Source organism: Schistocerca piceifrons, chromosome 4, assembly GCF_021461385.2.
Source record: "Schistocerca piceifrons isolate TAMUIC-IGC-003096 chromosome 4, iqSchPice1.1, whole genome shotgun sequence".
In the NCBI taxonomy this organism is placed as follows: domain Eukaryota; kingdom Metazoa; phylum Arthropoda; class Insecta; order Orthoptera; family Acrididae; genus Schistocerca; species Schistocerca piceifrons.
The window spans coordinates 690,525,931-690,553,042 of NC_060141.1; the positions used below are offsets into that span (position 1 = coordinate 690,525,931).

The 27,112-nt window shown below is 37.7% G+C and overlaps 1 protein-coding gene across 1 annotated transcript; it reads right to left on the reverse strand.

Moving 5' to 3' along the window:
- Positions 1-690: 690 nt before the first annotated feature.
- On the reverse strand, positions 691-25,676 carry LOC124794814 (26S proteasome regulatory subunit 4). The gene is made up of 9 exons (XM_047258472.1): positions 25,543-25,676; positions 20,133-20,283; positions 6,416-6,540; positions 6,142-6,327; positions 5,945-6,044; positions 3,014-3,228; positions 1,877-2,074; positions 1,497-1,706; positions 691-905 (listed from the first exon to the last, which is right to left on the reverse strand). The coding sequence occupies exons 1-9, from the start codon at positions 25,543-25,545 to the stop codon at positions 771-773; spliced, it is 1,323 nt and encodes a 440-aa protein (XP_047114428.1). The 5' UTR covers positions 25,546-25,676; the 3' UTR covers positions 691-770.
- Positions 25,677-27,112: the final 1,436 nt, after the last annotated feature.

Consider the following 27,112-nt stretch of genomic DNA (forward strand, 5'->3'; position numbering starts at 1 on the left):
GCTTGTTTTTAAAACATTATTTGCTGTGTCCGTATTTTGTGCCCATTTGGTAAATTGTAATGGACTTAAAAGCACTATTAATTACTCAATCGTTTATTCTTTCATTAATAATGTGTGATATCTTTATTTATTGCTGAGTCTGGAATTATCGTTTTAAAATAAATGTGTGTAAGTGCAAAAGGGAACCAATTATAACTGATTACGGCCCCGTCCACAATCGTAACCTAATCCTGCCTTCCTTGACTACCAGGTCTCAAAAACCTTTTTTTCTTCTCCTGCTGCCGTTTGATGAGCAGATGTTTTACCTATCCAATTACATTATGTTGTCAAAAATTTATTATTTTCATTGTTATAATCTATCCTTTTCGTAATACCCAAGTTCTGTTTGCAGGGAAGACCAAAAGTGCACCTGCAACAGGTCACTGTTCTCAGAACATCATATCACAATCATTGGCCATAAATAAAATTGTTTACAAACCCTATAACGTATAAAACAAATAATTTCTTTATTGTATCAGTGAAAGTATCCACTCGTTTTTTGTAATTTTCTTCTAAAAAAACAGATGTAAAGTAAAAGTATAAAATTTCAGACAAGTTGGACTGTTTTATATTGCTGAAGTAGTTCAGTTTACTCTAAACGTAAAAACACTGATCTAAGAATATTAATGACGGTCTGAAATAATGCACAGGTTATCAAAATGGATAGTGTGTATGTTTTATTAACAATCATGGTGAGAACTCTGGACTTCACATAACAAATGATGTTCTTATTACAGGTATAAACCTTCAGGTGTACCTTCCTTCTTCCTATACAAAACATTTTCTTTCGATTTTCTGAAATCTTCATTTGTAACCTTCATTCTTCTTTCCCGTAATGCCATAAGACCTGCTTCTGTACAGATGGCCTGAAATTTGAAATTATGGTTATTTCCTTTGCTAGTAAACCAGACAGCTGTAATGTCACATATGAAGTCTATTGAACAGAACCATTACAACACACAGAATCACAAACTTGAGGCAGTAGTGATGCCTGCTTTATTATAAATGTGAATTTGAATTCAAGCTGCACAGTATCTACGGCAAATTTCGATTGTTCCCTCTTTCAAGTAACTCACTTCTCCAGTTTAGCCTCCCTTTTCTTAGATAATCATTCCTCCCTCAACAAATGTTTAGATTCAACTGTTAGTTGCATAAATTACTATGAAATGTTATCCCAAGTTTTAAAACAGATTTTGCCGAATGGTTATGTCACTGGTAGCTCAAAAACACTCCCGAGGGGGGGGGGGGGATGAGTTCAATAACTCATTTATATTTAATATAAGCTAAAGTAGTAATGGTCTTATCCCAAATCTGTACTACTTCTAATTATATTGTTCTTTATTTTGTTGTTGAGTGTTGAATCGTAAGAACAGCAGTTGCATCTGATCTCAGGCACCAGAGTTCAAATTTCACAAGAGGTACTAGAAAATTGTGTATATTTTGTGGAAAATGGTTACCTTAATATCAGCACCAGAGAGGTCATCCTTAGCCATTATAAGTTCTGTGAGATTAACATCTTCAGCAAGAGTCATTCTTGATGTATGTATGTTAAATATCCTCCTCTTGGTTTTTTCATCTGGCAATGGAAATTCTATTTTTCTATCTATCCTTCCAGGCCGAATTAGAGCAGGGTCTAGTGTTTCTATGCGATTTGTTGCCATAACAACCTGCAAGTAAAATATTATGTAATAATAGCCTATCCTAAGACCAGATATGAACCATATATTGATCAATATGTCAAAAATGTTAAATGTTTCAAAACTTATGGAAATTGTGGCTTATTAGTGTGTAGTAAAAGAATTTTGAGCTTAATAAATTTTCTTTTTGTATTTACTACCTTCACATCTCCCCTTGAATCAAAGCCATCCAATTGATTCAACAACTCTAACATTGTTCTCTGGATTTCTCTTTCACCACCAGAATTAGAATCATATCGTTTAGTCCCAACAGCATCAATTTCGTCAATGAAAACTATGGAGGGTGCATGTTCTTCCGCAACCCTGAATAATTCTCTAACCAGTTTTGGGCCATCACCCTAAAATTAAGAAATTAGCATAACTGCATTATTCTACATATTAGTTTACATTACAACATAAACATGAAAGCTACTTTTAATAAAACAGGTGGTCATTGTATTTGTTAGTTACAACAAGAAATAAATAAATAAATAATAGAAATCTTTTTTGAGGTCCGGTCAGCTCAATGCATCAAGTTCCTCTTCTCTACAATTAAGTGTAACTGTAGCTGAAAACTAAATTCATACGTTTTAAAAATTAGGTGTAAGTACTGCAAAACCTTAACCATTTTAAATTACCGCAGGAGATTAATGCTAATAATATATGCAACAGCTTCTCAAGTCTGTTGCAATGTCACTTTTGACTAGTGTGGCATATGTTCCCTTTCAGTACTTGCTGAATTTTCTGCCAATAAAAACTTAATTTGTACTGAAGCAGTATTTAATGACATTCCATCCCGTCTCATACCAGTTAAATTTTAATGATAAGAAATGTTTTACAAATGCAACAACACTGATACCTAGCAAACTTACAGACATGGGCTGAAGAATTAGCATCTGGAAACAAAATCTATTGGTCTTTTTTTCCTTTTATTGCCATGGATTTATGGTCTCCATGATCAATAAGAATATGAAAACCCTTCTCTACCATTAACAGTTTCAAAGTAAAATAAATTACTTCAGTATGCTTCAAAGATATCATTGAATGATGACCCCATATGAGTCATTAACATCTTTGCACATTAACTTCTCTGCAGAACAATGTGTTTTCTTTTAAATCAATTAGGGCTCAAAAACTACATCTACACAATTTTTCATTATGCTGGTTCCATTTATAAAAATCCAACAATGCACAAGTAAATTGCTTATTAGTATCAGTATTCCAACAGTCAAAGCTTCAAAAATTTTGTTCAAAGATAAAATGAATATTTTGAAAAATATTTGTGCTAGAATACTTACCAAATATTTCTGAATTAGTTCAGAACCTACAACACGTAAGAAGGTAGCCGATGTCTGATTTGCCACAGCCTTTGCTAAGAGTGTCTTTCCTGTGCCAGGAGGACCATACAAAATGACACCTTTAGGTGGTTTTATGCCCATTTCTTCATAATACTCTGGATGAGTAAGTGGAAGTTCCACAGACTCCTTTATTTCCTGAATCTGAGTGTCCAGACCTGCAGAATTTAAAAACATAATGAATTTTCCACATCAGAAAAGAAGTGCTGATCTTGTAGTTTACAGTTCTCTGCCACTGTTTTACAGTAATTTTCCTTTCGAAGCATTACACCGTAAGTAGTGGAGGAGACCCACTAATAAACTATGAGAAAGCAATTTGAATAACCAGTATCAGCTCCCACAACTGGTGGAAAAATGTTCTACTTCTGACCAGTAGCTCAGAAATGAAGATTGCTGATGACTCTGAAGGTACAGAGGAGCAGTGAACAGTTTAAAAATGCTGCATATTTAAGAGAATTACAATACAATAATTCTGTTGTCTGTCATCACTGACTGTCAAGTCTTCTACTGCACAATTCTCCAAGATGTGGACAAGTATGACACGGATATGCCGAGTGTCGTGATAACAATTGTGTGATACGTTTATGACTTGACCATCTTTCGATTCATTCCCAGAGATGCTCCAGCTGAGGTGGACAGGGGAAAAAAAAAAAAAAAAAAAAATGAAGCTACATTCCTCTTCTATGGGAGGTGGGGAGAGGGGGAGGGGGGGGAGGGGGCACACCTCACTCACACAACTGGCAAATATTTACTAAGTACACATGCATCTGCATTCAAGGACCCACATCGAATATCAATATATGATTAATTCTCCATTGACGCCAAGCCAACAGAGAGGGCAAAAAAAGATAATTTCTTTGTTTAGTTGAATTTACAAACTAATAATGCATTAATTTGTTTTACCACATGTGGTTCCTTATTAGCCAATTCTTATAAGTAAGATCTTAATTTTATAAATTTGGTCACTGTTGGTCTATCCTCAGCAATCTGGTACCCTGTAATCATTTAAAAGTCTGATAGGACAGGAAAGTCACTATATCTGGCATCCAACATGGGGCTAACTAAAGCAACCAATAAAATATACATCTGATACGAAGCTTCCTGGCAGATTAATACTGGAAGCTGGACCTTAGTTTAACAAATAAGCTAACAGTTACAACTCACCAACTGCCCACATAGATTTACTTCTGCCAGTATCTTTCCCCATCTTTCAAGCAGCTTTACAGAAGTGTTCTCTCTCTCTCTCTCTCTCTCTCTCTCTCTCTCTCTCTCTCTCTCTGTCTGTCTGTGTGGGGGGGGTTACATACAGAGAAAATTGGCTGAAAGTATTTATTTACATAAGTGACTATTGTAAAGATGGGGTTTGATGCATTTCACGGAAGAGCTGCTATGAAGTTTGGAAGGTAGGGGAGTAAATCTGCGAGGGAAGGATTTGAGTCATGACACAATAGCTAAGTTGGTAAGAACATTGCCTACAAAAGGTTCTGGGTTTGAGTCTCAGTCCAGCACTGTTTTAAGCTGCCTGGAAATTTGACAACACAGCACATTCCACTGCAGAGTGGAAAATTCATTCTGGATACATCTGTTATGTTTGCTACAGACCAAATTATGCTACACATTGTATCTGCTGTATAAGCAATGCTGAAGCCAAACAGCTTACTTCAGAAATGGAAACCATATGTAATGTATCAGTTTTTCCCAGGATATGACAAATTTATCATTTCATCACAAACTGAGTTCATTACATGATGTCAGTAACCAAACATTATCAATTTTTGCTGACTTTCAGAAATGTGGGCATTGGAGCTCATGTGGTAGACAAGCTATGCCTGTCTGCTTTATTTAATACTATGGCCCACAACTTGCATAAGTTAATTCCATATATCTAAATACAGCAGGGCACTCTGTAACAGAGGAACAGAATATAGCAGAAACTGATTGCAAGAATATTTTATGTCAGAACGGGGAAAAAAAGTGATATTGGTTTAAATCACCTTATGCACATCTGATTTGTTTGTGCATTGGCAAATATGCTCCTTCATTTAATATTGTGTAATTCCACCCTGGGCTTGATAACCACATGGATTCAGCTAGGAAGTGAATCCACATGGTTGTGCTGGTACATTGCATCCAGGTTAAGCCACTCGCAGATTTGATCAAGCAAATCCACCAAATTGTGGTGATGCTGGTGTCAGCATTTTACTCACTGTCTCCAACATGTCCCACAGATTTTCTACGGGGTTCAAGTCTGGTGATATTGCAAGCCTACTGAGATGTAATAGGGAGGAGGGGAGGGGGGAGGAGAATGGTCAGTAAATCAGAAATATTCTTCCAGTTTTTCCAGCCAGATGGTCTTTGCTGCGGCCGTCTTTATGTGCCTGTGTAAGCAATGACCTCTTGCAAGTTGAGTGACTCCAAAAATTCATTTCATGCAGTTCCCTTCACAATGTTCTCTCATTAATAGCTTGGGATTGACGTTTCTTCACTGCCTGCAGCAATTCCTGTAGTATTCGGAAGCGATTTTGATTTGCACGTCGAGAAAAGCATTTTCGGCCCCTGCCAGTCTGAATCTTTTCCCAACCACAATTCTGACATTGTGTTTCATGGCCACATGCATTACCCCACTGCTTGTAGACATGTTGAACAGTCCACTCGAAAACACAAACAAGTCCAGCGATCTTCAAACACCATGTGGCCATAGATATGGCCAGACACAACTATCCCGTTTTGCCACTCTGTCACATCTTTATATCTACCCATCTGAAAAGTTAGTATGCAGAAGCACAGTAGCAAAAACTGAGAATGACAAGAAAAACATCAAACTGAAGATTTACTTTAGGACTAGACCTAAAAGTTTTGCAGAAAAATGGTTACCTCCAATGTCTGCGTATGTTTCCTGTGGGGCCTTCTCTAATTTCATCACAGTAACCATAGGATCGGTGTCATCTGACAAAACTCCAACTACGGCATGAACCTATTATCAACAGGTCAAAAAATGTAATATAAAAACAGGCTTTCAAATACATTATAAAGTAAATGTAATTATACTTTCCGCAATTAACAAATTTTACCTTGTGATTCAATAGCACAGAGCATCCTGGTTCCAACTGGTCTTTGTCGACAAATGACAGAATACTAACGTAATGTTCACTGCCAACACTTGTAGAAACAATTGCATGATTGTCGTCAATTATTTCTTCTAGTGTTCCAACTGACATAGGAGTTCCTCGTAAATCATCAACCTTTGATCTTTCCTCCTAAAAAGCAATGATCAAAGTAAGTTAATTAAAGGAACAAAAAAGCAAAATTTGTCAGAGGGAGGCATATACAGCAAATGATACATACCTCAATTTTTTCTTCTTGTGGTTTCAGTCTTTCTTGATTGCGAATGAATTCCTCCTCCATCAATAAGTAGTCTTTAATTCTTTCCAACTTCAAAAGTTTCAAGCGGCATCTTGTATGTGGTGTTACTGAAAAGAAAAAAAAGGGGAAAAATGACAAACTTTTCCCTACTATTGTTACAGATTTCATAATATTATCATCCCTACTGGAAAATCACTCAACATATAACAGTTAAGAATTGCACAGGGACTGCTCTAAAAACAGTTTGCAAATTCTTGCTTTATGGAACATTGCCTTAATATCATTCAGTTTATCATTTATAAACTCTTACTTGCACAACATGCCTCTCTTTCACTCCATTAGCCAACACGGCCATCTCCAAGGACCCCAAGAGGTTACTTTCACTTTGAGTAGTGGTGAGAAATAACACAGGATCATACCTAAGATGTAAAACAGACATGAAAGTAACTGGATCTTGGATACCTCAAAAACTGCATATGTTTACCACCTGAGAAGGTGTAGGTGTCATGGCGTAATAAGATCCCAGTGCAGAACCACACTCAACTTCTTAACCTGAATTACTTATAACAGTTAAGGCAGGCATACCTCAGCATATCAATAAGTGATTATGTTTTGCAAAGACATGAAATATGTGGTTGAGGACCATTTAAGACTTGTATGACTGCTGCATTCTCTCTGAGTCAGAAAGCTGGTATAGCGATAGTTCACCAACACCTAACTTGCCAAATTCCAATTTTGTTCTGTCATAGTTACGCTCATCAAGCACATGTTGAGTAAATTTGAAACAATAAGCCTGGCCTGGGTTAGACTATGTAGTATCTCAAAACCACAAACCTTACAAACAAGTGCAGCATAAGGTCTTAAGGCACTAACACCAGGAGTTAATTTGTTTGCAAGTGCTGCAGTCAGACTTTTTTCTTTGTTTGAACACAAAATTTACTTTATCTAGTAGCTGCTATTGACATGTAACTGGACTGAGTACTCTAGAAATGAATTCCTTTCTTATCTGAACACAATACCTCTAGGTTTGGTCTGGAATAATAAGAAACCAAGAACAGTGGATGAACAATGTGGAAAAAACAATAGAGGCCCTTCACTGGTTTTTAGTAGTTATGCATTATTAAAAATTGAACCAAAGTTCAGAATGGATGTTGCTGTTGCATTGCTACCGAATTGTGACAACTTTCTGCGAACAGTAATTTTGAAAATTTTCATACTGTTTCTCAGACACAAATTGCCATATACACATTTATTATTTATCATACGGCTTTTTGGCATGTTATAAACAAACATTTAGAGCATTTATGTACTCTATTGACTTTGGAGTTTCCAGTAGGAAGTCTTCAGACCTACCATTATAATGATCTTGTACGGCATTCTTCTATGACGACTCAGATGATCTATGGTTCTCCGCAATCACAAAGTGAGGAAGACTGCTTACCTCATTTGGGGGAAAAAAATGTGCATATCTGCCACGTTGGGTCCTAATTCTGTTTAGCATTGACCATGTTTGATGTGAAAAGTCAAACCCCAGTGGCTTTGCAGTGATACCTGGCATACTACTATTTCGTTGTCCAATCCATTCTTGAGTCAATGTACTAGTACCGTTGAATTCAATTTTCGCAGCACCCCTTGTTGTTGTTGTTGTTGTTGTTGGTGGTGGTGGTGGTAATATAGAGTGGAATCGGTCTGTATCACCAACATCTTGATGGATAGGTAAATTTTTATTATCTATTATCTTTTTGTCTATGAGACCATTGATGTGTAGAAGTTGTCAGAATGGAATATGGCTTAGTACTGGGAGCCATTCTGTAGGTGTTGACTTGATAACAGCAGCAATCATTCTCATCACGTTATTTCATTGGAGAGCTACCTTTTGTACATATGGGTTGTCTAACCAGATTAGGCCAAAATATTCAGCAGCTGAGAAGACAAGACCAAGAGCAGAACAACATAGGGCTGACACTGATGTTCACCCAAGTATACCACATAGCTTCTGAATGTTGTTTGCAATACATACAATTAACCTTCTACAAATGAGGCCACATATTTTTACAAAGTCAAGAAAAACAGTTAACAAAAAATAAGGAGAGGAAGATGTAGCGTGTCACAGTTGTGCAAAGAACAAGAAAAAGGTGTGAGGTAGTAGTGCCGAACAGCTTGACTACCTCACTATTAAAGAGTAAAATCTGTGCAAGAAATCTGATGTTACATTACACAAGAGACTTCGTAACTGCAGAATGAAATATACCTTTTTACAACAGCTATACCAGTTACAAAACTTTCATTACTTTATGCCGTGTGTGTGTGTGTGTGTGTGTGTGTGTGTGTGTGTGTGTTCAATAGATTAAAAATGTTGCTGTCCTTCTGGAGTCTCAGCTCATTACCAGGATACACACTACTATATCAAGCTTAACCTAAATTCTATTACATTAGTAATGTGACATTCTGTAGTTTTGCTTAAATTTTGCACTTGTGTTTCAAGGGCTTGTTGCCTAATGTATGAAATATTCATAATTACATTATATAACAAATATAAATTAGTAAAAGTGTATGTGGTAGTAATCCTTTCTCACTTCTCTCACACGCTGTTACTGCTATATGCCGCTACTTAAGTTCTCCAAGGTCCAGTAAATTATCATAAACATTATGTAATGATAGAATTTGGTTACGGCATTTTGTAGATTATTTTCACATACAGTTTTTCACTACATTCAAGCCAAACAACAACAAATAAGGAACACGAGGAGTTTGTGCTCTGAGGACATTTAACTTCCAAATTAATCATTAAAAAATATTTTCAAACTGTTAATTTCACATACGAGAACAATGAAACAAAGTGATGTTACACTGCAAAGTCCAGGTTGGAATATCAACAGTTCTGAAAAGGATAGATAGCTACCCACCGTAAAGATGACAAGTTGAGTTGCACACAGGCACAACAAAAAGACTATCACACATTAAGCTTTTGCCCAAATCCTTCTTCAGAAAAGTAAGGAAAATACACACACACACACACATTCACACAAGCATACACTCATCACACACACATGTCAACTATCCCCAGCCGCAACTCTTGCGTTAATGAAAGCAGCAATTGGGAGTGGGGGCAACGAAGGGGGAGAGAAGAACACTGTCTGATGGAGCACGAAGTGACTAGAAGGCACCAGGACAAGACTGCCACAGGCAGTGCCATGGGACTGTGTGGGTGGGAGTGGGAGTAGGAAGTGGAGATGGGGAAGAGCAGAGAAAGGAAAAGACTGGTGGGTGCATTGGCAGAAAGCAAGCACAATGAGGGTGAGGGGGTATGAAATGAAAGTAAGTTATGGGACAGAGGGGGCAGAAACAGTTGGCTATAGGGTGTGGAGATGGTAGGTTATCATAGTTCACGGCCGGGATAATTTTGGGAGCAGAGAAAGATTGTAAAGGTAAGTCCCATCTGCACATTTCGGAAAAGCTGGTGGTGCAGTGAAGGATCCAAATAGCCCAGGTTGTAAAGCAGCCATAATCAAGCATGTTATGTTCAGCTGCATGTTGTGCCACAGGGTGGTCAAATTTGCTCTTGGCCACAGTTTGGGAGTAGCCATTCACAACCTGGTGGACAGCTGTTTGTTAATCATAACAACAGAAAAAGATGTGCAAAGTTTGCAATAGAGTCAATATATGACATGGCTGCTTTAAAAGGTGGCCTAGCCTCTAAGAGGTTACAATAAGCTGGGTGGATGGATTGGTCAGGTCTTGCAAGGGTTGGGTTTGGCATAGGGATGGTTTAGGATGTTGTGAAAGTTGTGTGGGTGACGGAATACCACTGGGTAGAATGTTAGATAGGATGCCTCTCATTTCAGGGCATGATGATAGATAATCAAATCCCTGATGAAGGTGTGGTTCAGTTGTTCCAGTCCAGGGTGGTACTGGGTGACAAAGGGGGGCACTCCTTTGTAAAGGGTTCTTTGGGAGGGGATATGACATGGGAAATCCTTCAGAACGTCTTTGACTATCATCATTTATCTGTAGCACTGCCTAATATACTACCTGTTAGAATGACATTCAACTACTTGCAAGTGTTCTCTCCTTCCCTCCTTCCTGACAACAAGGCCTTGGTGGTCTATTAGGGATGCGGTTGCCCCAATTTCTGGAAATCAGGGAAATTTTTTTAAAAAATGGAAAAACATTGTTTCTTCCGCGTTTGCTGATGTCTCACTCTAGTTTCGTAGTTTATTAGGCAGACAGGATTTAAATGAGATAGCAGCAAACACGAAACAATACGTGGCAAAATGTTTCTATTTGTATTATTCTTATGGTGAAGAGAATACTGCATGTGACTCACAGTTCATAAAAGTTCCTATTAGCAACCATCTCATCTCACAGGAAGGAAAAAATTCTGAAAGAGTTGGCCATATTGACAAACATCCCAAACAGTCTTGCCAGTCAGATTTTCGTAATACATTGAAATGCTGCTACATTCGAAGATGAACAATACGGAATTTGTATTTACTTCGTTGGATAATGTATGAAAATGCAGTGGTTTGCTCATTTTGGAGGGACCCTGCCTTCCACCACACTTTTCCTCTGAAATGACCACTATTATGTAATAACGGCACTGCTAGGTTCACAAACAGGGTTTATTATCCCTATTACAAATCGGTATAACTTTTCGATTGACAATAAGTTCATACCAGATAGTGAAATGAACAGTCTCTCCATAAGACTCCAAGAGAATTTTGGTTTTATGTTATACATGAATCTCCTTAGTTACAGAGTCCCACAATCACAGACCTACACCATGGAGGGAGCTCCATGGCATGCTGCACTGTTCTGCAAACTGAGCCCCTGCCTGCACACACAATTCAACAATCTCAATTCAGCAGTAAGGGGACATATCACCAACTCACATTTACCAGCACATGCACTTGCACCTTTCACTCTTCCCCTTCTTTACATCATCATGATCTTAAACATACAACATCCATATAGTTTGATTTGGGGGAAAAAAGAATTAGGCCTAGTTACCTATTTACTCGATTCTAAGCCACACCTGAAAAATGAGACTCGAAATCAAGGAAAAAAAAATTTCCCGAATCTAAGCCGCACCTGAAACTTAAAGACTCGAAATTCAAGGGGAGAGAAAAGTTTTAGGCCGCACCTCCAAATCGAAACAAAGTAGGTCCATTGTAAGATGAGACACAATTTAGGTCGAATCAATGACGATACAGCTACAGTAGTTTGGTTCGAGTCGTAAGCTTAGCAGTTGAGCTTTACCAGGTAGCCATTGCTATGTGTCAGGCGCTCCATCGTATTTATACGGGTACCCCTCCTTTTTCACACGCTTCATCTGGTTTGAATTGATTGCTTATTTTTTTTCTTTGATCTGATAAGAGCTGTTCTCTCTGTTATAGGCGTTTACATCATTCTAAGCTGAAAGTGCATGTGTCATGCACTGTTTGGCGCATTCTGATAATGAGTGTTTATGGCCTGTCGCCGCTCGCGGCATGGCTTGCTTTTGTGCACGCTACCGCCGCTTTTTTTTTTTAAAAAAAAATAAAATAAAATAAAAAAAAATGTGCACAGAAATTAGTCACCTTAGATTTAAAAATCTAGTCAATTGCCGTGCTTCATTTCTGACTGTATACTATTAGGCATAAGAATAATACGGATATAAACATGACATGGTATGTATATTCTTCCGCGTTTGCTGATGTCTTACTCTAGTTTCGTAGTTTATTAGGCAGACAGGATTTAAATGAGATAGCAGCAAACACGAAACAATACGTGGCAAAATGTTTCTATTTGTATTACTCTTATGGTGAAGAGAATACTGCATGTGATTCCCAGTTCATAAAAGTTCCTATTAGCAACCATCTCATCTCACAGGAAGGAAAAAAATTCTGAAAGAGTTGGCCGTGTTGACAAACATCCCAAACAGTCTTGCCAGTCGGATTTTCGTAATACATTGAAATGCTGCTACATTCGAAGATGAACAATACGGAATTTGTATTTACTTCGTTGGATAATGTATGAAAATGCAGTGGTTGAAACTCGGGGCGGAGAAAAAAAAGCTCGTCTTCCACCTTCTTTTTTTTTTTTTAATTTATTTACTGACGCAGAGATTTTGGCGCCAGTATTTATCTTTGTGCCCGCAAAACATGCCTGTATAGCGCTACATATATTCGACGGCAGAAGTTAGTTGTGGGGGCACCTACCAACATTTTTCAGAACTTCCGCTTACTTTGCACTCTATTCTAAGCCGCAGGAGGTTTCTTGGATTACACAAAAAAAACGGAAAAAAAGTGCGGCTTAGATTCGAGTAAATACAGTAGGTAATGTAGCATTTCTCTGATTTAATGACAACATTGATCATCCATATCTTACAATCCCTCCGTCCAAATACTCATCATAAATGATTATGAGAATGTCCATGAGAAAAGATCAGACTCTAAGTTGTAATTGAAATTACGATCATTATCTTATAACTGTTTAAGTATAATCAGCAAGATATTACACAGATAAGTATTACGCCTAAGTATTAAGTTGTTAAGTTCATAGTACACGTTAAGATAGCACCATGTATTTGCAGATTTGAATTTCATACTGATATAAATATATTTGGTATTACCTTAAGCTCCTATTCTGTTGGCTCTGCCAGTGTAATATAGGCAGGCATGTGCAATACTTTGAACAATTAATGCATTATTTATAGCAAACACATTTTTATTAGTAGCCTGTGTAATGCTAATATACCAATCTGTTTTTAGCATTATCACCACAAATTACCAGATTTATGATTACTAGTCTAACGTAACAGAAGGCGAAAGTGGTTTGTATTATCAAAATATGCCTGAATCCCCAATATTTAAAATAATATATTTATATGCATAGTATGTTAATGATGATGACTGTGTGTGTGTGTGTGTGTGTGTGTGTGTGTGTGTGTGTGTGTGTGTGAAAGTGTGGGGTAAATTTAAAGAATATAGAAGAAGAGGACAAACAGAAATCAAAAAGGAAGTAATATAACCATGGTTGCCACAAGTTTCCCCAAGTGAAATTACCTGACATTTCCCCGATTTCCAGACAAGTTATAGCATTTTTCCCTCACAAATTTTGACATCTCAAGGGTAAGTAAAGACCTAAGTTGACAAAAAATGTAAGGAGTTCTGTATTTCTAAACATGTGAGCAAAAAAACCTAAGTACTAACATCAACATCTTTTGTAATGAGCTGTTTTTTGATAAAGAAAGCAAGCTAAATCGTACACGAGGTGCAACAATAAAGTAATCAGACTGATTTTATTTGCAAGATTTGGCAACCCTACAGGCTTGCGTAGGCATAATATCTTTGATCTTCATCTATAAGCTGCATCTAGTCAAAGCAGCACATCGATGCAACTGCTCAGTCGTGAGTTGTGCTTTAATAAGTTAACACGTGTTTCTGTCTCTCTGGAACCGCATAATATTGCGCAACAGTATGCCATTTCTTTTTGCATTAAATTGGATGAAAATGCGACGACAACTTACGGTAAGCTTCAGAAGGCTTTTGCAGACAAGGTTATGTCAAGAGCTCAAGTTTTTCGTTGGCATAAAACGTTTAGTGAAGGCAGAACAAATGTTGAAGATGAAAACCGCAGTGGACGACCATCAACTTCATGGACAGATGTGAACTAGACCAGGGTGCGTGAATTCGTACAATCTGATCGAAGATTATCCGTGAAAATGATTGCAGAACTGAACATCAATCGGGAAACGGTTCGGCTAATAATAACTGAAGATCTTGGTGTGAGAAAGATTTGTGCAAAAATGGTCCCCAAAAATCTCACACCACAACAGCAAGAAACAGGGAAAAATGTGGCAGCCGATCTGTTAGAGCAAACGGAAATCAATCCAGAATTTCTGAGCCGTGTTATCACTGGTGATAATGGATGGTTTTTTCAGTACGATCCAGAGACGAAACACCAAGGTTCACAATGGTGCTCAAAAAAAAGGTCACATGTCAAAGTCAAAAGTGAAATGCGTGCGACTTTTTTCTATTTCCAAGAGTCAAAACTGCGGTCAAGGGACAAAATTTTCAAACAACACAAGATCTCCAAAAAAATTGTGACGAGGGTCTTGGTGGTTATTACAGAAGATGAGTTCCAGAAATGTTACCATCAATGGCACAAGTGCTGGAAAAAGTGTGAGCAATCAGAAGGGAACTACTTTGAAGGAGACAACACTAAACTTGACTAAAACGGTAAGCAGCATTTTTTTTCACATCAGTCTCATAACTTTATTGTCGCACCTCGTATATGTTTTATTAAGACCATTGATTTTCTTTTATTTCAATAAAAAGAAACATTTGGTGACAAAATACGTATTTTGTTGGAGTCTCAAAACAGATTTTAAAAACCTCAGAAAAAAGTAGTTCCCTTGAAAGAAGTGTATAAGGTGGGAAAGAGTTGTGTAAACCAACACTATAGGTGCCCACCAATAAAGTGTTGGTTCTACTATGTTTGTTACTGTTGGTTATTATCCACTTTGTTATGTCTATTGTTTTACAGGTATTGTGTGATTTTTCTTTCAAGAAATACATGAGTAATTAGCGAAAAAATTGCCAGTGACTGCCGCAGTTTTCTTCTTATTATCATCCATACTTTCTAATACATAAACTACTTTCAGAGTACCAGGATGTACTAGAATAAATAAAATATCTATAAAAATGCTGCACTGTACAATGTACTTGCAGTGACACAGTCGCAATTCCTGAAATACAACACCTGTGGTGAAGAGCACCATAGTCCTGGGTCCATGGATAAACCATGAAAATCAGCCACGTTACACCACATACAAACAGACCCAGCCTGCGGGCAGATCGACGAGACTAGGTCTGACAAGTAGGGCCTGCAGATTAGTGGAAAACTACGGGCTTCAGATCGACAGGCTCGATCTATTAGACAAACACAGAAATTGCGTGCGGTTTTGGCCCACCATGGAAGTCTACTTGTGTGGCCAACTATTCAAGTGGTGATCAATCCATGCAACAGATAACTTGTGCAAATACTCTGAATCAATACTAATGAGGACAGGTAGCAACTCACCATAAAGATAATCGCTGAGCCACAGACAGGCACTTAGAAAAGATAATCACTTTCTCACAACTAAATTTTTGGCCATAGCATTTGTCAGAAAATGAGAGTGCACACACACTCACACAATCACTCAGACACAACTCATGCACACATGACTGCTATCTCCAGCTGGTGCGTCAACAGTCTCTGAGAATCAGATCCAAACAAACCACTTCTCACACCTCCCTGCCTCTTGTTGGCAGCTGCTAGGCTAGCGGCAAGAAGTGGTGGCAGCACTGACTGCAAGCTGGGGGAGTCGTAGAAAGGGGGGAAGCAGTAAGACTGAGGAAGTAGGGAAGCAGAGCACATACTCAGCTGCGCACAGCCACTGATGACGTGTGACATCTCAGTAAATAAGCCATCTCATCTACTGAGACAAAAACGATGTTTTTCCATTTTTTAAAAAATTTCCCTGATATTCACTGATTTCCAGAAATTGGGGTCCTGATTTCCAGAAATTGGGGCAACCGCAACACTGATAGACCACCAAGGCCTTGTTGTCAGTCTACAATGTTCGCACAGGTTGTGAACTATCCTGATGTCTTGACTGTAGGTTAGATATTCTTATTATGTCTACATTATACAATCCCTTTTCTTTACCATGTGATGGGTCTATTAGGAACAGTAGTTTATGGTGCAGAATACTCATTACTTCATATGGACTTTCCTTTTGAAGAATTTGCTCGTATCTGTCTTAGTGTAAGAAATAGGATGGTAAGGTCTGACTAGATGGTCACTAGTATCATCCACCTGCAAATTAGGTGTAGCAACATTAAAATTATGTTCCTGCATCTGAAAGTCAAGCTTGCTGCTTCAATTCTTTCTCTACACAATCATGTACATTGTCTTTATCTTGAATTCTACTGTGTGGCCAAGTAAATAATTTTAGTAAAATTTCCCAATACATTTCTTGTTCAAGACCTCAACTGGTGAAAGTTCCATAGATAAACGAGGCTATTAATTTAATATAACCTGAAATTCTGGTACCTGAAACCAGGCAGTGAGCCTAGTAGAACAATATGTACAACAGTCTTCCAATTTCTTTCATCATTCTTTTGCAGGGATTAGATTGAGGATGATACTTAAAAACAATGACGTGTTACACTTTCCCATGTCAGAAACTCCTTAAAATCTGTAGTATCAGTCCACATCCACAAAATACTCCCTTAAATGATTAATCAAAGTGGTCGTCTTTGCCGATTTTATAGTACATAGTTTAAGATGTTTTGACCAGCTGTAACAAATATGTATGATATTCTGCCTCTACCCTTAGGCAATGGTCCGAATAAATCTGCTGTTAAAGCATGTAAAGCTTTTAGTATAACTGGATACATTTTATAAATCACTTGACCTTTATTGCCCTTAACCTTCTGAAATAATTCACACATTCTTAAAACTTTCCTTACTTCTCTACTAAAGTCCTTAAAGTATATTAAAATTTTATCATGTACTTAATACATTTTTGTATACTGAAATATCTTGTCACAGTTGTCACAATAGTGTTACACACACTTGTTTTGTAAAACTGCATGGGTTCAAATTGTGAGTACTGTTACTCTTCAATTCTGAACTGCTGCACTTGAAATAATGTTCAGACAAACTGTGTAGTTTGCATTAATGTCACCTCCTTAACCATTGTAGTTATTTACTGGAATCTGGAAGCTTTGATAAATTTCCAACTTTCTACTAAATAATAAAAAACACTACTTCTAAAACACAGTTACTTTCGTCCTGTTGTTACTGATGTATATAAGGCAACACTTCATATACCATTAATGCTCACATATTTACTATGGCATGCAATTCTGTCCGAAGTTAATGAAAGACAGTTTTGTACGGACATGACAGCTAACTGTTGTCTGTCTTCTTTTATGTCAGCACAATTTTCACAGCATGCCCTTTTATTATTAGTAAAATGCTACCATTGTCTCACCTTGAAGACACGCGGTGTCCATCTGTACCAGTTTACATGCATAAACAATAACAAAACTTCCAGGCAATTTGCGACTCTAAACTACTTCACTAAAAAAAAAAAAAAAATACTTTTATCTGTGAATCGCCATGTCGGTTGGGTAGATGCTGGGCAACATCACTTTACCAAAGTAATGTTACATCACAAGATCATCTAAAGGGCATCCGGCCAGCAATTAACCATGCTGATTCTGTGTAAATATGGGACAAAGGATGTATTGTTTTTGGTTATAACTATTGGTTAAAATTGAAGAAAATGCAGGAAGGTATGACAGTGTGGGAAACTAGAAGAACCACTAATTGACTGAAACAGAGGAAAGGACAATAGAAAATGAGCAGGTTGATTTGAAAGTTTAAATAGTGAATGCAGTGGAGGATCAAGCATGCAAACAGACAAAAGTCCAGTTATTCTTGGACAACACACAATCTTGAATTTAAATGACAAAAGGACAAAATAAAAAAAAATGCAGCAAATGAAGCCAGTAAAAAAAGATGGGTAAAAAAATAAGACCAACAGAAAGTGCAAAATGGCAAAACAGGTATGGACTGAGGTGAAATGCAAAGCTGTGGAAGCATGCATGACTATGAGGAAAATACATGTTACCTATTGGAAAATTAGAGATTTGGAAAAAAAGAGAAGTAACTGTATGAATATCATGAGCTCAGATACCAAGCCAGTACTAAGTAAAGAAGGGAAATTTGGAAGGTGGAAGGGAAATATAAAAGGCTACACAAAGGAAATAGACTGACAAAATAGGGTGGGTGGGTTGGTTGACTTAAAGAGACCAAACTGCAAGATCATCGACCCTTCGTACTATACATAGTGAGGAGGAGGAGATTAGTCCCGTCGACAACGAGGTCATTAGAGACGGAGTGCAAGCTCGGGTGAGGGAAGGATGGGAAAGGAAATCGGCCGTGCCCTTTCAAAGGAACCATCCCGGCATTTGCATGAAGCGATTTAGGGAAATCACGGAAAACCTAAATCAGGATGGCCGGAGACGGGATTGAACCGTCGTCCTCCCGAATGCGAGTCCAGTGTGCTAACCACTGCGCCACCTCGCTCGGTTATACATAGTGAACCAGGGATAACCTTCAGAAGAAGGATACAAAAGGCAAATCCTGGGAAGCCCGATTGTAAGCAAGATACACTAAGACAGAGGTAAAAATCAAGGAGAAGTAGGAGGGGAGTGAGAGGAGATAATGTGGAAGAGCCGCTCTGCCCAGAATGCAGTTGGAAGTCCCCAGAGCATGATATGCAGTGAGAGAGACACCCCCTACATCCCACCAGCACCACCTCACCATCCGTTATCCCAAGAAAATGAGCAGCACAGACAAGATGATAAAATTTCAGGAAAGACAAAACTTTGAAAACAGCAAATATAAAAGAATAAGGAGAATAGAAAGGTGGGAAGGTTGGGGCCAGGCCAGACTGCTGAGCAAGGGCTGGCATGGACCCCTGGATCAGAGTGGACAAGAGGAAGTACGTGAAGATGAAATGGAAAATACAACAGCATTATATCTGCTGCTGAGGCCATGAGGATGGGCTGTGAATTGTGAATGGATACCTCAGACTGTAGAATATTTGGCAGCAAAAAGCAAAGGTTCTGGGTTCAAGTCCTGGTCTGGCACATAGTTTTAATTTGACAGTAAGTTTCAAATCATTGTAACATTGCTGCCACAACTATAAAATATGTATAGGTAGTATCTTTGCAGAGAATTCCTACAAACACAACATGAACAATACTGGTACTCCAGTAACCTGGAGCCTTCTAAGCAGTATCAGTATTTTAGAAGTTACTCTCCTGCCCAAGATTTGTTTTCTTCCTCACACTTAATTTATGTTTTGTTGCTGTCAATTTCCCCCTCTTGCTATCTCTGTTTGTTTCCATGTAATGTCTTCCAGTTTCTATGCATTGATCTTCCTTTACATCTTGGCCCTTCACCGCTTCTTACTTCTCTGTTTACCTCTAAGCCACCTTCTTTTCACGTTTATTCCCAAGTACAATTTTACAATTCCCAAATTATATACCACAAATGTAAAACTGTGTTTTCTTCTCCACATTTTGTCCTCATTTTTTGCTCCATTACTTACATGACCTCTTCTTGTTTATATACCTGCACTGCCACTAGTGGCAGTTTTGATCTCACTTCTGTAGTTTCAATTCTCACTTAATATACCATAATTCTTCTATTTTAATTTTCTATCCTATGTAACTTCCATGCCTTTTACACATCAGAGTGAAATTGTTCACCTTTCATGTTCGTAAATTATAATTTTTACGTACATTTAGCTGAAACACGAAATTTTATAGCAGCAACACATCACAGCAAAAATACAATATGAAGAAAAATCAATTACTACATTGCGATTAAAATTATTTTGTGACTGACATATTGCAGAGGTGACTGTGGTGGTGGTGGTGGTGGTGGTGAGGGGGGGCACATTGTTTCCGGTGTGCAGTTAGCCATGCTAGAGAATGCACTGCATTGACATACAAAACAGGCAACACAACGAGCACATGGCACTCAATAAAGAATCGCGATTGGATGGAGGCTGTCCCCCACCATTTGACTCGCTGAAATGTCAATCACAAAGTAATTTTAATCAGAGTATAAACGCAAACTCAAGTACCTTGGGGAAGTTTCATAGCTGCATCTGGACCTTTCGTCCTTCGCTTCTTTTTCCCTACCCTGGTTGGTATGGGAGGCTCATATTTCTTCTTCTTATCTTTGTCATCTTTCTTGTCTCCACCTGAACCACTACCGCTCGACTGGTTTTGACCCTAAAACAAATTATTCAATGGTAAGTGATTTGTGGTCTAATAAACTATTGTGGAACATAATGTTTGTTACTTTAATAGGCTGCTAAAACCACTAAAAATATAAAGAACGATAATCTCACTAAAAGCTGTGACAGGAGCGTTACATCACAATTGCAGCAATTTAAATCCTGAACTATTTTTGCCTATATTCACATTCTAAAAACCAGTTTTTATTTACTTCACCAGAAACTTAAGCCGAAGCACTGAAAATAATTCCGTATCACAAATAGTATGGACACTGCACTAATATATTTCACCTGTACATTAAACTGGTTATTTTATCTCAGCCTATCAAACTGGTACTGAACAAAGAATTTGCTATACATGAAAATACATTAACTGCATCCTAATCTAACTAAAATGTTACTGGCACAGAAAAGAATGATCATGAATACACCAGATGCCTATAATTAAACTTTCCCTATTTAGCACATTATATGACGGAAACTAATTACCGTATGAGTACCAAAAATCGTACCATCAATGTCAAGAACATGTGGAAGAGAAATAGTGTAGAATCAATTCAATTTAAACACTTTTAATGTGCTGCTACAGTACATCATACCATTACCTACCAATCCCATTACTGCTACAAAAGGGGTTCAATATGGCACCCATCATTGTCCAGAAAAGTCTGAAAACGCATAATTGCATTCTGCACAGCAGAACAAAGCATGTCCATAGGTATGTTGGTTACCTCTCTGAATGTGCTGTGCTTCAGATCAGCACTTGTGTGAATGTTTCCTTGGTAAACTCTATCCAGGTAGCCTACTAACCAGACATCACAAGGAGTGAGATCAGGTGATCGTGCCGACCATGCATTTGGAAATGATCGGCTGATAATTAAATCATTTCAAAATGTGTTTCGGAGAAGATGGTGAACTTCATGAGCAATGTGAGGTGGGGTCCCATCTTGCATAAAAACTGTTGAGTTCAATGTGTGTCTCATGTAGGGCGGGAATGAAATGCTGGCAAAGCATATTGCAGTAATCCTGTCCAGTCAAATTGCACATCTTTGGTTCTCGAGCACCAACCTGTTCAAAAAAGAATGGGCCAATGGTGAATGTAGCCATTAAGCCACAACATACGGTGACGCGTTCACCATACAGAGGAACTTCATGCACAGTGATTGGAGTTGAAGATCCCCATGCTCAGCAATTCTGCATGTTCACCTCACTCGTCAGAGAAAAATGAGCTTCGTCTGTCCATAGGATGGTCCAGGGCCAGTGCTCATCAACTCGAATTCTTGCAAGAAAGTGGAGAGTGAAGTCAACACATCATTGATTGGAAAATGTGTGCAGCGCTGTCTTCCATAGCAACAGCAATTTCATCAACCACCTATGGTGCAATTGGTTGTTGGCCGCTTCCTGCAGCAAAGCCCAGTTCTACAGTGGATTCAAACTTCATTATCATTCTCTGCACAGCAAGTGGAGAAAGAGGACCCTTTCATAATGCTTTCAGCTGCTGGTATTCTCGAAGTGCAGCTGCAGCATTACTGTTGTTTTGATAACAGAGCTTCACGAATAATGCCCTGCTCCTTTTGTCCAAGCTCAGGTTGACATGTCAAAAAGTGCAAAGTGACTAGTCAGGTGTGAGAGACTATGAATCAAGATGACTGATCACAGCATTTGGTGGCCATGGTTGGAACTGGACGGTGGCGCTGTGATGCATGGAACTCAAGCACCCCATAATCTAGATATTAATGCTACAAAGTTTAGTATTTGTAGAGTAATTAGTTTCCATGTTATAATGTGTTAAGTAAGGAAAGCTTAATTATAACCACCCGGTATTTGCGGGTTAGAGTGCATAAACAAATACGTAATACTTATTTAACTTTCTCATTATAGTTCCAAAACAAATGTCATGAATAAAAAATTCAAACTACTGGTTTATTTATGCAGTTTTTTATACATTAGGTGCATAATGTAATTCATTAATCATACTGAGGAATGCAACAAATTAGTAACACTAATGTCATATCAACTAGAACACCAAGTTGAAGTGCCACATAATGTGTAACGTTAATTAAGGAGACCTATTTATGTTCAACTATCAGTTTTGCTACACCTTCTTACTACGTTAACAATACTTTTCAAGTTCATTTAATGTCACTGCAGCTGACACATGGATCTCACCACAGTAAGAGATGCAGTACACCAGTACCGCTGTAATGGTAAAAGTAAATGCCATTACTTATTTAATATGCCGAATACAGCTGACTTCATTCCCTAGCTTTATTTATGGTAAGCAAGTTTTTCCAACATTTACTTTCTCTTTTTCTTTCCTTTCACTTGACTTTGGGGTTTGTTAACAATATTTAATGTTTTGTGCCTTTCTACTAGCTCAGTGTTGTTTCATTTTTGTGATCTTGCTTTATTTTCTTCCTCAGAGATTTGGATCGTTAGTTTGGTTTTCATTTTGACCTGAAATATCTCTTTCTTGTCTTTGGTTATCATTATTATTGCTATTATTATATTATCATTATTATTTGCAGTTTCATCTATGAGTGTATTTTCTGCGACTTGCAGTTCTCTTATGTCCTACTCCCATTTTCTTAAACCAATCTGGCTGTTATTTTTGGTTGTGGAAGTAGTTTAAATTTTTTTGTTAACTTTTTTTGTTAATGTATTTGGGTTAATTCTAACAATGTTTCAAAAAAATCAATTCTTATTTTCCTCATTGTGTCAGAGTTTTTTGGTGGTTTGGTAAAGGAAGAGCAATGCTATGTGAAAAGCTAAAGAATGGCGTGCCTCAGGAATCTGTGATTCTCTTGTTCCTAATATTTGTAAATGATGGCCTGAATAGGTGAAACCTTACTGTTCACAGCTAAACATACTTATTTAGTGGAAAAGACCCTTGCAGCAATGTCAATACACTCCTCACTACATTTCAGGTGTCTATATTCATAGAAGCCACCAATGGATGGAATGTCATACTCAAGGTCTATTGAGCAGAAAGCTGCCACTGATGTTGGTTGGTGGAGGTGGGGGCAGGGGAGGTGGATGCAGGTTTGCTTTATTTTTGCGACATACTGCAAAGGTTCCACTAAGACCTTTTTTTAGGGGGGGGGGAGGGGGGAACACACAAACAGTATCAGAGACCATAGCACTGAAAGCAGAAAATGATTTAAGATTTGCAATACCCAAACAAAGAAATTGCACACACTGTGCATAAATAAGACAATAAATTAATGAAACATTCTTCACTAATAACTTTTTTAACAGTAACAACAAAGTCAGCTCAACTTAAAGAATCTAAAAAACGAAACAATAATAATGAATAGGGTAAAAAGGCTTTACGTATTGACTTCTAAACATTCTTCAACGTGTTTTTATAGGTATAAATTTTCTCCAGTCAAGAGGAATATTCAATACTAGTCATCAGCTTCGAGCTACGATGTGATGTTAATGGCTGCTGCAAAGTCAGCCTTTGGTGTGTATCATTTTTATTGTTAACTGGCGAAGCCAACAAATTCGAAAGTAAAAAAACCTGCTTACAGTGACGGACTGATTTACAGCTTAACCCAAAATCTCAACTGATAAAATGTTATAGTTGCCATGATTTGTACAATGCTTATCATTTGTTTCCTGTGTCAATGGTTAAAGCAGACCACTAGTGTTCAATATACCTCTCTACCCAATTTCCCTAGTAAATACATATGGATGCCTTGAAATGTCTGGGTGAGGTTTTTCCTTTTGTCTTATTTCTGAGGAGTTTAACATGCAAACTATGTCAAAAACATCCATCATGAATTTTACATTAGACACTAATAAACTTTATCATGCTGGTTCCTTCCTTAATTCTGATGCTATATTCTGAATTTTTGGATCATGGATGGATCATAAAAGTTCACTTTCATCATTTCAGTGAAATCTTCATTTAATGGCACCATTACATTCCAGTCTGTTGAAATTCACTGTGAATCGGCTTTTATTATACAACATGGTAATATAGTGGTTTACTGTGGTAAACAAGATGAAAATAAATAACATACCACAAAACACAGCATATACTACATACAATAGTCACGGTGGCATGTAGTTCCAATATTATGTAAATGATGTGGAATTTCTTGATTTCATGATTGACAACATGCACACCTGACAAGAACATTACTCGTGTACATGAAACAAATGTGTCATATACGGCTTCAGAAAATCACAATATATAAAAAAAATAACAAGTGTTTGACAGGGTCACACACTCCGTTTCACAATCACATCGAATTACAGTAAGTTGTGGAGCCACACAGTTAACTACAAGTGTCTTAATTCTCCAGAAGATAGCTAACAAATTGTGCAACTAAAATGTTTACTGTGTTTTCAAGCACAATACGTACCATTGAAAAAGTTCACAACAAAAATTTAGAATACTCTACGACTGCAGCCACCATATTCAGCCATCAAACTTTTTGACACTGTTGGAGCTGAGAAATGTGGAATGTCTTAAAAACACATCTGTCTGCAGTTGTATCACGGGATCATGGGCGATCTACCACTACACAACTTTCAACTCTATTTGTACATGGAGGCCTATGTACTGCCACTTGTCATTCTTCCCTGTAGTCCTCCGTGCACATTCTTTCTGAAGTAATGGGTTACTACCCATATATCTAATAAAACAACACAAATGCAGTTGTTTCTTTTCTGTCCACTGTGCGAATGTTGAACACTTTTATCACTCACGAGATATCGTCAGTTCTTATCCTACTGATTGTGGTTTTGCAATACCTCCATTATATTTTCAATATAGTGTGGAGGCGTGCTTTCCTTTCTCTTGTCCACATCTAACTTCTGCCCCACATGAGGCTGCAGCTCACAAAAAATTTGAATAATCGCTTCACTGCAAATCTATGTCTTCTTTAGCTTCAGCTACAATCACTGGGAAACACAAATTGTTGTTTATCAATCGATCACATAACGAATGCAAAAGTATTTTTCTCTCATACTCAAAAAGGGTCTTTTATTTTGCAATAGCTTCTATATGTCAGCTTCCTCTGTCGTTAGAACTTAAATTAAACATATCGATTGTGTTTGCCCGCCCCATGCATTCCTGAAAGCTTCAGAAAATGTTTCGAATGGTGTCTGGCCAAGTCAATGCACACACTTAAAACAAATAAAGAAGAGTATAAGAACGCTATTTCCTCCCATGCCATTCTAGTGCGATCCCACTTTTATTTCAATAAGAACTAAAACAGCGTATGGAGAGAGCATTACTTACCATCCCAAAATATTCACAACCTTCCACAAATTCGCGATGTCACTACATGTACAAAACCTTAAAGTCAAAGATACCACATTATAAACAAGATGTAGCTCAAAGATATTCCCATTTAAAAAGCCTACTAATCAAAGTTCAGGTCGATTCACACGTGACAGGAAAGTATACACACGGTATACACAGTGAATATTGCAAGGCAGGGAAATACAGAAGCGTCCGATCTTACCCGTCGGCTTTGACCCATGACGTCACAAATACCGCGGAAACGACTATAAACAATTCCAATATGGCGGATATAAAAACATCGCATACGTATTGTAAACACTGAAATACACAAGTTTCACAAAAAGCCTGGGTCAACAGAAGCGTCCGATCTTACCCGTCGGCTTGTGTATTTCAGTGTTTACAATACGTATGCGATGTTTTAATATCCGCCATATTGGAATTGTTTATAGTCGTTTCCGCGGTATTTGTGACGTCATGGGTCAAAGCCGACGGGTAAGATCGGACGCTTCTGTATTTCCTGATTTCGTGTAGCGGTGAAGTGTTTCGATAAAAAATGCTGGCTTGCGTCGCTTACTGGTGTACTAATCGTTCTGATTGTAGTCTAAAGTTTAAACAAATCACATTTCATCCCTAAGTGGACTTATTTAATCGCTATTTTCTTATATATACTTGAAATTCTGATGCACTGTAAAGTAATACAGTATGGTTTTATTTCTGTGATTTGACTTTAGATTTCCTATCAGTCCAATGCGAAGAACTCTCTGGAGGTGAGCAATACACTTGGTTTTCATTGTTTGGTTATTCCCAAGTAACTGAAAAGTCCTGGCAAGAAATATCCTGGAAATGTAGACTAATGTTTTAAAATGCGATAATTTAATATAAAAGTAGTGTAACTTCATGTAGTTAATTAAATCTTCAGTAAAATCTGTGGAACACATGTTACAGTGGTTAAATTATGAGTACTTAAAGGTTTATATATTTGTTAAAGCAAAGTTCCCTATCAATGTCCAGGCTATTTAGATCATTATATTAATCACTGTGTTGTCGTGTTAACCTGTAAATTGCTGTTATTTGCCACACTGAATGTCACTTGGTAGGTACAATTTAAAAACAAAGTAGATGTGTAAACTACGATGGGCCTGACAATCTTAAATTCCGTTCTTTTCCTTCGTAATTTAACGAACCTTTCACTTTGTTGACATGGCAGCTGGCTTGTTTATATCGTCCCTGCATACATCTATGGGACACCAAAGGAAATAAGGCAAGTTTCTTGCAAACCTGAACATTTAAAATCTGCATTTGACTTGAAAATGCAACGAATACAGATAGGTGCCTGTAAACTATCAATCATTGTTTTGGAGTTCTGGCTTTATCAATTATCGACACACACACAATGAAAGTGAATAGAAATGGATTATGAAAGCACGCTTTTCACAGCACATACTTCTCTTCTCGGTTATTCGTTGTATAAACAAAAAGGAATTACAGTACTGAGGCCAGAAGCTTCATATTTTGGTGTTGTATTACTGCATCGAATATGCATTTAAGACCAGAAAAACGATTG

Coding starts and splice junctions, on each gene's coding strand:
- LOC124794814 (XM_047258472.1), bottom strand. Junction 6,541..20,132: donor AGCTATGAAACTTCCCCAAG/GTACTTGAGTTT, acceptor TTTTCTTTTCAG/TAACACCACATACAAGATGC. Junction 6,045..6,141: donor CTGTGCTATTGAATCACAAG/GTAAAATTTGTT, acceptor TGTTGATAATAG/GTTCATGCCGTAGTTGGAGT.